This window comes from Rhinolophus sinicus, linkage group LG02 (genome assembly GCF_036562045.2).
Source record: "Rhinolophus sinicus isolate RSC01 linkage group LG02, ASM3656204v1, whole genome shotgun sequence".
Classification (NCBI taxonomy): Eukaryota; Metazoa; Chordata; class Mammalia; order Chiroptera; family Rhinolophidae; genus Rhinolophus; species Rhinolophus sinicus.
In genome coordinates this window covers 156,086,041-156,101,632 of record NC_133752.1, presented here as the reverse complement: position 1 = coordinate 156,101,632, position 15,592 = coordinate 156,086,041, and the positions used below count along the sequence as shown (strand labels likewise).

General features: G+C 33.8%; 1 protein-coding gene across 2 annotated transcripts in view; it reads left to right on the top strand.

Annotated features, from left to right (window-relative positions):
- Nucleotides 1-15,592, top strand: part of PDZRN4 (PDZ domain containing ring finger 4) — a 346,581-nt gene that overhangs the window by 327,796 nt on the left and 3,193 nt on the right. For both annotated transcript variants that reach the window (XM_019756349.2, XM_019756350.2), the window contains 3 exons: nucleotides 1,903-1,965; nucleotides 8,973-9,074; nucleotides 13,048-13,164. In XM_019756349.2, the coding sequence (XP_019611908.2) occupies nucleotides 1,903-1,965; nucleotides 8,973-9,074; nucleotides 13,048-13,164 (282 nt within the window). The remainder of the gene's footprint in view (nucleotides 1-1,902; nucleotides 1,966-8,972; nucleotides 9,075-13,047; nucleotides 13,165-15,592) is intronic.

The following is a 15,592-nucleotide window of genomic DNA, read 5'->3' as shown; positions in this document are numbered from 1 at the left end:
TGTTTTATTCAACCCCATAATTACTTCCAAAAAAATGAGGTACTTAAATGTAAAACACACTTAGTATTAATTACTTTGAAAAAATGTGAAGCAAAATTTATTATTATAACTCCCAAAAAAGTCATTTTACGACAGGTAGTAAGGTATGATTTTTAAAAATTATATATACATATGATTAAAAATTACATGTAGATGTAAACTTATGTATATGTGTATGTATACATGTATATATATTAACTATTCCATATGTGCATGTATAAATATATGTATATGTGCGAAAACATATATATGTGTATGTATATATGTATATGTATGTGCAGAATTTAGAGAAACTAGATACTAATTGCTGTTCCATGCTGCGTTTTCCTGGCCGTGATCTTGAAAACATTACCTAACTTACTGAGCTTCAGCTTCCTCAACTAGAAATTTAGTATAATAATGTTTATTTCATTGTTTTCAAGAGGTGTTTAGAATATGGAAAAGATTGTAATTAACACATTTGGAAAACTACACATCTCTAGAAATATAAAGGTTATTCTTTATCACTTTACCAAAGAATTCAGTGACTGGCTTTTGCAAAGGAAAATTCTCCAGAGAATATTTGATTTATGTAACCATTTTAAGTGTACCACTGTGATAATCCCTCCAATTATAGTGAGGAAGTATAAAGAAACACCTGCAGAATTGTCTTTTGTAATATGTACACAGGTATAACTGTAGAAGTTTAATATTAGTTTGATTACAGTTCTGAAGACAAAGTTTCAGAATGGCTTCTAAATAAAACACAGTTAATTAATCATCCCTCACTTCCATCTAGTAAGTCTCTATTTATTATTTGAATACGTCGGCTTTAGAACTTTGTTTTTCAGGGATAGTAAAGAAGCCACAGGAACGGAACATATGTTTTTGGAAGAAATGTTTTCTTTATACCTATTAGATGTAATTATAGTGTCTTTTGTTCTTGATTGATAACTTAAGACTCATTTATTGGGTACTACCACCTAATAAACAAGTAATATCTAACATCTGGAGACGATGGGTAAACCTTATAGAATATTTGAAATACGTTACTTGAAAAAAAAAAAAACTTTGATGGAATAAGTTCAAATAAGTGGTTTGTTGCCATCATGTGAAATGTGATAGATATAATTACCCCCAGTGAACTATAAGTCATCACGCCATTTGGCCCATTAAAATGTTGATAAACTTTTAATAAAGTCTTAAATATCTTTTATAGTTAACATAGTTCACCATGTATATATATATATATATATATATATATATATATATATATATGTATGTATATGTGTATATATATACATATATATGTGTATATATGCATAGTAGTGTCTAGTAATAATCTACATGGGTAAGATAATTTTTTCATTTCTTGAGCAACATAGATTATAAATCTCTTTATAAATTAATGTGCTCATGATGCAGAAATCCCTTTAATAAGTATCGACTTACAGTATAACTGTCAGCTTTTCTAAGACGATTAAGGTAGGATTTAAAAATCCCACTAATAGAAAGTAAATTTCCTGGGTCCAGAGAATCCTAAGTATTAGCATCAGCTGAAGGTCATGTCAGCTGAAGATTATCTGATAGTTGTGAATGGATGTAAGAAAAGAAGAAAAGATAAAAGGAAAAGAGGAAGAAATAGAGGGAAAAACAATTTTCAAATCAAGTTCTTCACTAGTCTTCTTTAATTACATTATTATTCTAAAAGAGTCTGTTTACATTTTTAAAATCAGTGGTTTGACAGAAAAATTTAACATGCACTTTATAAATCAATAGATAATTTTGAACCAGATATTTAAAAATATTTTTTAAAACATTTTTAAGTTCCTGTGGGGGAGCACTGCATGTCCAGTTGAAGATGGTATATCCTCTTCATTACAGGTAGATCCAAATAGCATTGCTGCCAAAGATGGTCGAATTCGAGAAGGGGATCGTATTTTGCAGGTATGTGATGTAGTTATTTCCTTTAGTTTCCTACTCTCTAACAGTCTTAATTTGATTTTGTTTCTTGTAAAATATTAGAGAAAAGAATGTCTTTGCTTTGGATGGTTACATTGAAAAAATAAAAAGGTATTATTTAAACCTTTTATAGGTAAGCACGGTGCCTTTTATCAAGAATTATTAGCTAATAATTAGTGATTAAGACATCATCTCTGGACTCATATAACTCGACTTCAACTTCTAGCTCCACATTTCCTTGGGTACATTACTTAACCTCTCATTATTTAACCTTTTAGCCTGTTTCCTCATCTTAAAAAATGATAACAAAACATATTGTTGCAAAGGTTAAATGTGATTATGCATGTGATATTCTTATCATAGTGTATGGTAGGTAATAAACATTAATTGCTATTATTACTAGCAGCAGCAACAGCAACAGTTATTGCTGCCTTTTCTAGAATAAATTAGGTGATGAATCTCAGTGTTCCATATATGAAAGTCTAGAAGTCTGGAGACATTTTAACTATTTATTAATGTGTTGCTGGTGACAGGTATAGCAACTATGCTCTCTTCTCCACATGGAAATGTGAAAACATAGAGACTGATTAAATTTCAGTTTAATGAGAGAGATGGTAAGCAGACCATGGTGGGGGTGGGGGATACAGAACTAGAAAGAGATCTGGGCCAAATCAGGAATAATTTTGAGAGTCAAAGTTTCTGTCCCAAACCTCTCTTGACCCACTCTATCTCTTCTGAGTCCTTTCCCATGAAGAATGTCGACAGAAAGACATATTGCTCCTCATCTTTTGTGTACAGATTAACCCAAAATAAGAACACAGGCCCTTGAGAGGTGAGATCCACTGCAAATTCAACTGCAAAACAGGGAAGAAGACTCAAAAGACAAATTGAGGATGGTACAATCTGTTAAAAAATTCTGCAAAATTTTTGTCATTGTGACAGATCTATAGTTCCCATTTCTTCTTACTAGATATGGACCCCTGAAGGATGTTTCTTTGAATTCAACACATTTGTATTCAACATTCTGCCTAGAACCAGGGCTTCAAAAGTAGACAAGATGTCATCCCAGTATTTGGGGTACTCCCTGTGTAATTGGAAAGACGGCTGCATACACAGATGCTTACAAATACAGTTGGCATTGTCATGATAAAGGTGTACCTGTGCCACCATGGGCATGTCAGAGGGTTATCCTGCCCAGCCTTCTACTGTCCTTCTTGCCTTTCTTCAGGGTGACACTCTCCGAATCATACCAATTCTTCGTACTATTTCCTTTCTTTAGCTAGAGGACAAAGAACTCCATTTTCATCAAGGACCTTCTACTGAGACTTCAACTAGGAAAGAATAAAAGTATGAATTAGTGGTCATTCATGGTCCCACTAGTTTTCAGAAAACTTCCAGAATATATAATTTCTATTTCAGTGAGCTCCCTAAGTGGTGAACTGTAGTTAACAAAACAGACTGTGTCTATCATTGGATACGTCAGGGGAAGGAAAGTGAATCAGGAAACCAAGGCTTAGTCTTGTTTACTCCTGTATTTTCAATGTCTAACTTACACACATGTGAATAAATGAATGAAACAAAGGTACGCAGTGGAAGGAGTGATATAGCATAGATGAATAAAATATGCAGTAAAACTGTATTTGTATAGCTTTAATAAGAAATAAAGGTACCATTTTAATATATCATCTAGATAATGAAACCTTCAAAATATTTGATTTTTTTATTTAAAAATGATTTTAAATGTATTGTTCATTTGGTTAACATCTCCAATTAAGTACACTGAAAAAAAGTAACATTGTTTTAATGCTCAGGGTCATGTTATACCCAGCAATCATTAAAAATACTATAATAGAAGAATAAAATTCTCAGTGACTAAAAGGTCTGAAAGATTTTGTTCCTTGATATGAAATGACCCTACTTGGCTACATTTTCTGATATGTAAGGTCTATATTTTATCATTTTTCTCTTGCTGTTTCCAGCTGTCACTTTGTCCTCTCACTATCTATTCATCATACCCTTTACCTTCTGCACCCTCACTGGCTCCCTTCCTAGTTTTCAGCTAACCACTTTTCCATAGACTAGATACACAAATACAGTTATTAAAATTGCATCTATTAGTTCTGTGGCTAAAGTTGGACAGAAATAAATACATGTGTTTCCAGGTATGTATGCTATATGTTTTGATACTTTCTTATTCTTGGCTATATTATGGGCTGATAAAGTTTTCAAATAAAGTATTTGGTGGATAATAAGGCATTTCTTAATGGAGTTGGTTCATTGAAGAAACAACAGTCAAATTGATAAAGTGCTATTGTCTGCCTGATTACTTTATATTCAATGACAAATGTGTCACACTTAATGAATAAATACATGATACATTAAAAAGCCTAGAATTCAATTCTGTCTGCACATACAGGAAACAAAGCGTCTTAAGGGTGATAGTGAAATTATATTAAATAAAACTGTGACAAAATTGTACCCATAGACAAATAGCTCCCATATGGCTGATGAGGAGATTATGGGATACCCTGTAATGAAGAATTAATGACTCCTTTCCCAGGGAGATGGGAGTGGGAGAAAGAGAGGATTTACTTCTTATCCTAGAAGTTTCCTGGCTGGCTTTTATTTAAATGAATCTCTTCAGAGCAATTGTGATTTTAATTTCCTGTTCTTAAGGACCTAAGCAGAGGACTTCTATGGTCCTGCCCTCATTGTGTAGCTAAAATTTTCCAAATGAACTAAACCATGAGCCTCTTAGATGACCTCACCACCCTATGACACCACCCACAGAGAGAGATTCACATGAGATTGACATAGGGTAGGGATTATGCAGCAGGAAAACGATGAACCAACCTTCTGAGAACATATTCGTGCTATCATTTTTTTTTTCTCTCCAAGTACATGATGGTTCTACTGGCTGTGCCATTGCCACAAATTTGTGATATCAGGAATTAATATGGGGAAGCCTTCTCACAAAATTGCAGCACTGAATAAAGACTAGGCATTTCTGAGCCAGAGAGGAAGGATTGAATGCCACATGTGATCAGCTTTCCACAGGAGAGAGTGCTATATTCTCATTTTCTCCTGGGGATAGTAAGCATATAATATTCTGTGTAAACAGCTTAATCTCATATTGGCCAAAATAATCAGTTGTATTCTTAAGGATTACTCCCTGACAAAACCCTGCAAAAACTCAAACAGTGGAAAAAATAAGACTCCTAATGAGCTCTCTTTCTTTCTCTGCCCTACACATAAATTGGTCATCAACATTTCTTCCTTCTCTTACTGTTTTCTTCCCTTTGGATAGCTATTTTCCCATCTCTATGTCTCTATACTTCATTCACTGTGTTTCTCTCCATGCTAAAAGATAAACACATTTGAAATGAATCCTTCCTCTTTTGCCTAAGATTCTTGTGTTTTCAAATAAGAAATTCTATAGGTGGTTGGACACCAAGAATTTTAGTTACCCACCTACTGCTGATGCACTAATACGGGATATCTAAAAATTGGTATATTCAAGCAAAACAACTATATTAAACTATCTCTAGGATTTTAACATTTTACACACACACACACACACACACACACACAGACACAAACACACACATACTCATATGCATATCCTGGATATTGGGCCTAAAGTGAGGTTTGATTTATCTTTGTAATTGCCACAAATCTCTTTGAAGCCAAGGTAATATCTATTTTGAAACTAATATTTGCTTATGGCCATCCACAGAGAATGAGAGAGGTATATTACCTAGCAAAGTTTTTCCTCATTTATAACAAGAGTTACATGTTGCCTCCTCCTGGTTCCTTTTCCCTCTCTTTTTTTAAAAAGGAAGTCTTCCATTAAATTGTGGTGACATAACTACTCATCTGTCTCCTCCCCATGTTTCTGGGCCCTGCGCCTTTATGTCTGCTGGTGTTTTCAGGCACAGGACACCACTTTCCCACAAGCAAACCTGTAGCTATAAACTATCATTGAGGAATAAGAGAAAATGAAGGCTGAAAACCCTGTCTGATTCTATTCCTCAAATCTTTTCATTCCTTGAGAAACATCTTTGCTGTAACCCATGGCTGCATTTCTTGCCCCAAGATCAGCTTGGGTATCAAACACATGTCATGAGTGCAATAGGATCTACCAACCAATTGACTAAGTAGCCTTTGTTTGGAAAAAGGAACAATAAATCACATTTTAATGCCAGATCTCTGTAGAAAATTTATTTCATTGCACATATGACTCTGAATGTAAAAGTGTTTCTAGAACATATAATCTGTCCCCCCAAAACATGAACTTATTGCCAGGGCTGGAGACCTGGGTCATTATGAGTTCACAGAGGAGAGAGGTGAATACAAACTATAACAGGACTGAAAATGAAACACAAACATATTGTTTCTTGATGGCTCTCTAAGAGTTAAAAGTATATATGAGATAGATAGCTTTTAAAATAGGACCATGTTTACTACGATGGATTTGATTGTTGTGCATAAATTTTAATATATTTGCTTTATTTAGAAGAAAATAGTTTTTCCTTTACAGAAGATTAAGATATAAATGATGATAATTATAATAATAATAATAGCATCGACAGTAACATGTGCCAACCTTGAGCACTTTATATCTTGCACTTATTTAAGCCCTTCACATATGTTAGCTCATTTAATCCTTATAGCAACCCTCTTAAAAAGGCACTATTATCTGCACTTTAATATAGGGAACATAATAGTAATGTTAAACTAACATGAATGAAAAGAATTTAGATTAATGGAAAGTGAAGGTTAGATGAAGAATTTGACAATATGTATATACTTGAGTAGTGACCAGAAAAAAAAAGTAGGGAAGATTTTATTTTAAATAAGAAAGATGAAGACAAGCTGTGTGGGATCATCCAACTCTATCCCCTTACAATCAAATGTGCCTATAGTGGAAGGACAGTGATTAGGTCCATGACTGATAGATAAATCGATGCACTGCAGATACACTACTAAGAATGACTATGAAATGGACATAGCCCTCAAAGCACAAAGAAAGTAAAAATTTTCAAATCATTATTTTCAGACTACACTTAATTGGGGTGGGAGAGGTGTATAGACTCCATCACTGCCAATTTATCTTTATTTGAGGGAAAAAAGGTCTTGGATTCAGTACAAAATTAGCTTTTCAGATATATATTTACATATATATACATCTATGTGCCTTTCTAAGAGGGTTGTTATAAGAATTAAATGAGTTAACATATGTAAAGGGCTTAAATAAGCTCAAGATATACATATGTACATATATATATATATATATATATATATGTGTGTGTGTGTGTGTGTGTGTATACATATTTACAAACATTCAGATATATATTTATAAATCATGTGTGTGTGTGTATATATATATATATATATATATATATATATATATATATATATATATATATATGATTTCCAGTCATGAGTCTCCACTTCGGAATCATAGCTTCTATTTTCCAATTTAATAAATTTTATTTGTGAATTGCAAAAAAGGAAATGCACTTGAAACTTACAAAAGCTGCATTTCCCGTCTACATATACAAGTGAAAAACTAAGCTGATACTCATTTGATCAGAGAAAGAAAATGTGCCGAGGTTGTGTGATTACTGCCCCCCACCCGCCAACCCCCTCCCATTGCTTGTTATTGTCTGCTCTGTTTGTGCTCAGTATATATGATAGGAGTCTAGGAATATGGATCATTTATTGTGCTCAAATTTGAGATTTCCTAGGCTTGGTTTTGGTAATTATGTCTGTCATCATATATCAGCCAGAATGCCAGAGACCCACAAGGAAAAAACCTCAGTAGTCTACTTCATGCTTTTAAACAGAAATCCTTAGTGAAAGATGTTAGATTAATTATTGAAAAAATGGTCAGTGCAGCCACAGTTTAATTTATTGAAATAATTAATACTTAGTTTACATAGAATTACTTGACCTCTTCAATTGAAATTTATTTTCATATATTTTGATTGTGTATTATGGATCAAAAATCTCATTGTCTCTATGGATTTGAGCAATCAATAAAATAAAATAAATTTAAAATACCCAAAGAAAAAGTTGGGGTAACTAGGATCTAAATACATTTGAATATGAAAATGTAGTTTAAAATACAAACTTTAGAAACCTTATTTGCTCTCTATAGAACTTAGAAAAAAAGGAAAAACGCTGTATTTTGAATGCCACTGGAGTCTTTTCTTTTTTTAACCAAAAATTTACTCAAGCTTGGTTTCTTTTACTAAGCATTCTTACAAAAAGCTAATTTTACTCTGAGTAATTTTTAAAATATTTTTTTCAGTACACTTAAGAGATGAGCCTTAAGATGTTCCATTAGTTTTGTTGTTTTAGGGTAAGGATAAATCTTAGAAAGGAATTGGAGTATTGATGAGGATGTTACTGATGATTCCTTCTTTGGGTTAGTTAAGCACTGAAAGATATTCTGAGAGTGATTTGGGACAACTGAGTCAGACCCACACACAGATATGAAATGATTAAATAAAAATGCAATCAATAGTGGCCTGGGAGCGTTGTCTGGTGAGAGATAATACTACAGCTCTCTAATTGGCTCGCAGCAAGCATGCAGGATGACGGATTTCAGTTGTGGTATTGCCACACTGCTTCCCCCAGCACTATTATCTCAGAGTGACACTTCCATTACTCTGAGCGGAGAAAGATGAACGTCACCTGTCAGGGGCTGGTTAATTGTGTTGCTAGATGTATGTTGCCAGGGCGCAGGTTGGACATTTATGAACATAACTGCTTCCTCTGATGTCCGCCATCCTTCAGGGATCGATATGGCTCTTACAGTAAGCGCGTAATTGAGTGAAGGCACTTACCACAGAGGGGCTGAAGATGAGCCCATTGTGTGAGCTTCATTGTCCATACATTTACCATAAATGAGCTGATATTTGCCATTTATTGTGTGCAGCATTGTGGAAATGGAAACTAATGTGCCACTTTCATTTGTTTTCTAGATAAATGGGGAAGATGTCCAGAATCGAGAAGAAGCAGTGGCATTGCTCTCTAGCGATGAATGCAAAAGAATCGTGCTGCTTGTAGCAAGGCCAGAGATTCAGGTCAGAACAGAGATCAGAAGTCTTGAGACCGATCTTTATATTCATTATCTGCTATTCTGTAGCAGTTCAGTGCCATGGATATTGGTAAAACCAAGTATACAAAATATAATTGAGTTATCTTTCCTAAGTTACCAACCTGATCAAAACAATTATAAGTTAAAGACTCCCTTATATTGCTCCACACAATGGCAGCTAAACATTTTCTTTATAAAAGGAAAAACACACCAAATTGAATCATTATTCTCTCCTTCTTTTACCAGTTATTTAAATGAATGCAAACTGGAAAATGGTTGACTTTACATGATTTTTAATTCTGTGTGGATCCTTGCTTCAGGTTTCCATCTAAAAATACTTAATTGACATTTTAAGGTATCTTGAAAGAATCTCTAATGAGAGACACATTAGCATACCTAGCTATCAACTTAAATCTTTTTAGAATAACTTTAACAAATAAAGTGCCTTACATAGCATGGTGTGGTTCCATGTATGGTAAATGAATTTTTTCCAAATTTAGTGTGACAAAAAAATCTATCCAGCCAAAAACAAACTGATAGCTTCTAAAGGAATTTTTTTTTATATCTTTACAGAGGGAGATATCATGAAAGTAAAGGAGAGGTAATGGTGGAAGAAAAGTACCATTGGTACTTCCTTTTATATCCTTTTTATACCCCACCACAATGCAGAAAGGACATTACATTGTCACCATTCTATCCATCTGTCAGTAGTTTGAGTGAAGTTGGTTATATCACCATTTGTCTCCTAGGTTATTGATCTGATATCTTTCAGACTCAGTAACTACATACTATCTATAAATTACATTGAGTAAGTGTATTTCAGTGTCAGATCCGAATCCTGACTTGAATATAGTGGTTATAAAAGATCACCCTTTCCGCATATATTTCCTTTATGCCCTTGACCATTCTAAATGGTTCCTATAAAGCCTGCCATAGCCCAGGGCAGAGTAAAGTTACACACCTGAGGTCTTAGGAATGGGGAAGGGAACATTTATAACTGGCTTCACTTCCTATTTGGGAGTGAATTTTTAAAATGCATATGAATTGCACTAATTACCTGGATATTTCACAAACCAGTTAATCTCACTGATCCCATTTTTGAAAAAGAACAGAATAATGAGGCTAAATACATATTAGTGAAACTCATGGTAAATTGAAGACAACTTAGTAGTTGTAGAAAAGGTATTTCAACGTTATAATTTGGTCTCCCTGCCCTTTCCAGGTAACTGCTAGAGAACCTCATTAATTTAAAATTAAAGCATTTCCTTGCCACATAGCAGCTATAATAGGCTGTGGAAAGAATAGAAATTAATGACTTCAGACCAGATCCTGTTGTTAATCTTAGATAGACTACATATGCTTGGTAGAACCAGTGGCATTTTTGAATACCTGTCCTGACCCAAAATATCAATGTTAGAAGGTGAATTTTCAAACAAGGCTTCCTTTCCACAGTTGATAAAAGATGATCGTCTGACTCTGTAGGAGTCCCATCTGTCAAAATCAGAATCTGCATTAGCCCCTTGATACTGAAGCCCCTTAGCCTTCATCACACTGGAAAAGAGCTAATTACCTTTAGAAAATCAGATTTCTAGAAAAATAAAGAAAATGCATTTGAAAGCCATACTTTAAAAATATAATTTGAACAGTACATGCTATCAAGTGGCATTAAAAAGGGAAAGAAAAAAAATTAACTTGTCTTTATATCACCTATATTTATTTCATAAATTTCAATATACCCCATTATTGCTTTTTTTTTTTTTTTTTTGCATGTATATATTTTTCAGGGATAATGTGGAAGGTTTTTGTGTGCTTTTTCTAGCCTTTTTTTTTTTTAATGCTTCCAATACTGCCTACATTCTTGGAAATGATCTACAGAGTTGCTGGGGGCAGTATTGTGCAACTGTGCAATATTTATAAATAACTCATTTCTTTCATTCCCTGTCAACTTTCTTTCATTTTCTGCCCATTTTCTTCCTCAGACCATTAACGATATTGCTATTCTCTCCTCTTCCCCTTGGGACATGGGGGCAGAGAGGGCTCTCATAAGAACTTGTCGCCACTACTTTGGAGACAGTGCAGGTCGTTTCTTTCTCTGAAATGCTAGTGTATGATCCAATATTGTGCAGACAGATCCCCCTGTGTCATAATGACAGTCCTCCCTTTCCGGCATCTCAGCTCAGGGAAAACTTCTGTTTCTGCACTAGACTCAGACTGCCATGAATGTACTTCTAGGTGGAAAGGGACAGGAAAAGGAAGTGAGCCAGAAGAAGCTCTCTTTCCTGATTGTGCTGTGTATATCTCCAGCAGAGGAAAACCTAATCAAAACAGACATACACTAAATACAGATGGTAACTCAGGGATCCAAGGGGATAGTTAATAAGAAAAGACTTACAGAGAACCATTAATTTCTACCCCATGGTCCCTTTATTTTCCCCACCTCTTCATTTAAATTTCAAAAGACTTTGTTCCATCATTCATTCTATCAGTGTCAGCAAATATTTTGTTTTGACCTGATTTAAGAAAAAATTTTTGGTGTGTTTACAAAAAGTGATCATTTCTAGCTTTAAGTAGTTTCTTTTGGAGTCAAGCATTTGCAGCTTCATGAAACTTAAAGGGATTAAAGAATGTAAAATTTGGACAATTATAAACTGGACTGAATTTAAATTTTTAGTCAGCTTCATTTTCATAGTTCATCTGCATATCAAAGTCAGTGGGGTAGAACTTGATCAAGTTATTAAGGCTACGTTAGGATAAATGAGGATGAATAAATATGTCCCTGATTTTGGCCCCAGTGAAATTTGAGGTGATTTTAGTTCTAGATAGCCTTTAATTAATATCAAGAAACCTATGATAGCCTTCATATTAATGAATATGATAAACATATTCTAATGCCTCTTCTGATGCAGTTTAATGTCCTTCTTCCAAATTTAGAATTCACTTTTAAAGAAAAGGTTATTTTGCCCATTTATTTAGTGGTGAAAACACCTCAAACTATTGTCAATTTTGGCTCACTAGAAAGCTGCTGTTTCTTTGTAACAGAGTGAAGCAGAGATTTGACAATAATTCAGTTAATTTAATCATCATAGACAGATAATTTATGTAATCCAGCACCACAATCAACTTTGAGAAAAAATTATCTGTATTGGCTGTCAACATTCATCATATTAGCAAGGTAACCCCTAGTTTCCCACTTCACTTTGTATTGACAACTCAAGGGGATTTGTTCGGTTTAATTTGTGTAAGACTTGCACAAGAATACTTGCATTCAGCACCCACAAACAAAACTCTGCATGCTCCACATCACTCCACCACCCTTAAATGTAACTTTTCAGATATTTTTCCTTGGAATTGGGCCTGGAAAATGAATCAAAAGAGACAATGGGTAGCATCACTTTTTTGTTTTTTTGAGAATAACTTAGATTTTTTTTTTCTGATACCATAAATGATGTCTGTATTTGTAGCAAACAGCCATCTTGTTAACTTGGAAGCCATTTGCCTAAAACTGAAAAAGCAATGTGGGGGGAGGGGCACTTTGTGGGTAGTCATGTTGATGGTGGTTATTAAAGGAAAAAGCCCAATCGTCTCATGGCCCTATTAGTACCACTGTATTTCTTTAACATGAGGACTGTTGGAGGTAATGAGCGTGACAGCTGTGGATTATACAGTATGCTTTTCATACATTTTGAAAGACGGTAATGTTGTATGCTGTGAGATCTACTTGGTTGTAAGAGAAAATCTGTAGCTCTGTTTCAGGAAAGGATAAAAGGCATAAGAGTCCTTTTTTTTTTTTTTTTTTTGTCACCTTTTCTTCCTTCTGAGAGGTGAACTATCAGAGACTGGTATTCTAAAGAGAATCATTATGATAAAAGGAACTGGTCAGGCATCGCCATTTAAGTTTCCCTTATTTTAGCATGAGTTCTCACTAACCTAATATAATATACTAATGTATTTTTTTGCAGCTGGATGAAGGCTGGCTGGAAGATGAAAGGAATGAATTCTTAGAGGAGTTAAACTTGGAAATGTTGGAAGAACAGCATAATGAAGCAATGCAACACACTGCCAATGAGGTGGAGCAGGTAGGGCCAACAATTTGAACTACATCATTTGAAATGTTGCTAGTTCTTTTTTTAGTGTATGACAATAAATGGAGTAAAAAACAAAATCAAAGAGTTTGATCAAACATCCATATAAAGGTAATTTTTAAGAGCAAATGATCGTATCAAATGAAGCAGAAAGACTAAATACAATTTTTTTCTATTCAAAATATTTCTAGTTTGGGAAGCTTATAGACCACCATCAATAGAGTACAGTATTCAAATGCTGGCCCAGATACTGTTCAACCTAATTCAGAAATTTAATAGTAAAAATGCACATTGCTTCCCAGTATGCCAGCTGTAGCCAAACTATATCTCATGAGGTAACCCTTCCCCCTAAACTGTAGTTTTATACTTTGAAATTAATATATGTATTTGAATATTTAGGCAACTAAATGAAGATGATAACATGATGTAAGCCTTCAGTCTTATTTGTGTTTTTGGTATTATGATTACACCTTTATACTATTATATAGGAGCAGTTCTGCTTGAAATTATTGACATCATTTTGCCTTAGGGTCACATATTCATTCAACAAAAAAATTTTGAGCTCCTAATATGTTCTAAGCACCACACTCGATTCTGAGAATACAAAGAAAAATGAGCAAAGTTCCTACCCTTAATTAATTGATAACTAGTAAAAGAGCACAGTGTGGTTTGTGTCAAATCAAGTCCTCATTTTTGTTGTTGTTGTTTTCCTACTAGATAAAAACAAGACCAATACATCATAGATTTTTTATTTCAGATTCATGACATTCATCTGCCTGATATAATTTTATTAACACTTCTGCTGTCAGTTTACTGATTTGTTTAATTATAATTCTATTCTCAACATTAATTCTTAACATACCCTAAAAGATAATAAAAAAAAATAAATTTTTTAAAAACCTGACAGGTTTAGGAACATGAAACACAAACATCCTATCACTTTACCAAGCTGAATGATAAAATATATTGACATTCTAACATCCCATAACAGAGATGTATGTGTGTGTATGTGCACATGTCCATATATTAAATAAATCATTAGATTGCAAATTATAGTGTCAACATAGCCATGTGTGCAATATACTCTGTGCTGATCAAGGATGCTCATTGGCCACTTCATAAACAGTAGTTCATGCTCAAAAATGATGCTGCTACTGTAGTGATGGCTTTTCAATGTAGGACAGATTGAAATTTTTATGTATGACTTCAACACTGGCCACAAATAAAGATATTTTCGGGTGGCAGCTGCTGGTTACAAGCAAGAAAGTCCTTGCTGCAGGCTTTTTCTCTCTTAGATACAAAATGTGACCTGATACAGAATTGACAGGAGGATGTTGGAATAAAGAAAGAAGAGAGAAATCCTGTCCAGGTGAAGTGATATGGTGTCAAATGTTGCCTACTCATCAGACATAATACAAATGCTAGGTGTTTTGAGGTAACACTAGATGTCCCTGAGGTTAGATTTTCATTGTGTGGAAATTTTTCTTCACCATGAGACTGAAAAATGATGAGAAGTACAGAAACCTTTAAATGTCCTTTGCCCTTATAAACAATAATACTACATTAGCAATGTCTTGGTGGAAACATTGCCTGTCACTAGAATAATTCTGTAGGGAAATGATAAATGATAGCGTACCATTACATTAGAAACCAGGAATTCTAAGTTGGAGAACAGAAAAATTCTTTTTATTTTCACATTTGTTCCTAAACCAGAGACAAAAGAAAAGGAAATTTAATTAAAAACGAATATCCATATTTAAAAACTAAAATTAATAACTATATGAAAGTTTCACTTTACATACTACCCTTGGTCCTATGGCTGCTGTTAGCACATTGTGTAATATCTCCCATAGCATAATTTGTCTGTGTTATTTGTACTGCATGTAAAATTTTTAAAAAGATAGTAGCCTTCTTGTATTTTTTCAGCTTATCATTGGATAAGAGAAAAACATAAATTAAATAATGTGGCATATAAATGTAAATAATATTGTATAGAAACTCAAATGTCCAATATCAATAATATCCTCTAGAGGTCTTATGGCACAAAGTGCAGATGTCACCACATTTGATATTACTTATTTATAACATTATGTCTTTTATCAATAAGACATTATAAATCAATCTGAGTATGTTTTCAACATATGAGGAAGAATATTTTAGAGCAAGATTGAGAATTCTAGAATAACACAATACGTAGCCATGTTCTCCCCTTTCCAGTTTTTGTTGCATTTTGTTCTGTCATTACTTATGTGGGAAAAAATAACAATTATCTGAGGAGACCCTTTGAAACCTGTTCCAGCATACTTTTTATCACCCATCCTGTCCTTCTTTAATACTGATAGGTTTAATTATATTTAATTATATCATTACACGTGCTAAAGAAAAAAATTTAGATATAAGGAAAATATAGCCTAGAAACTGC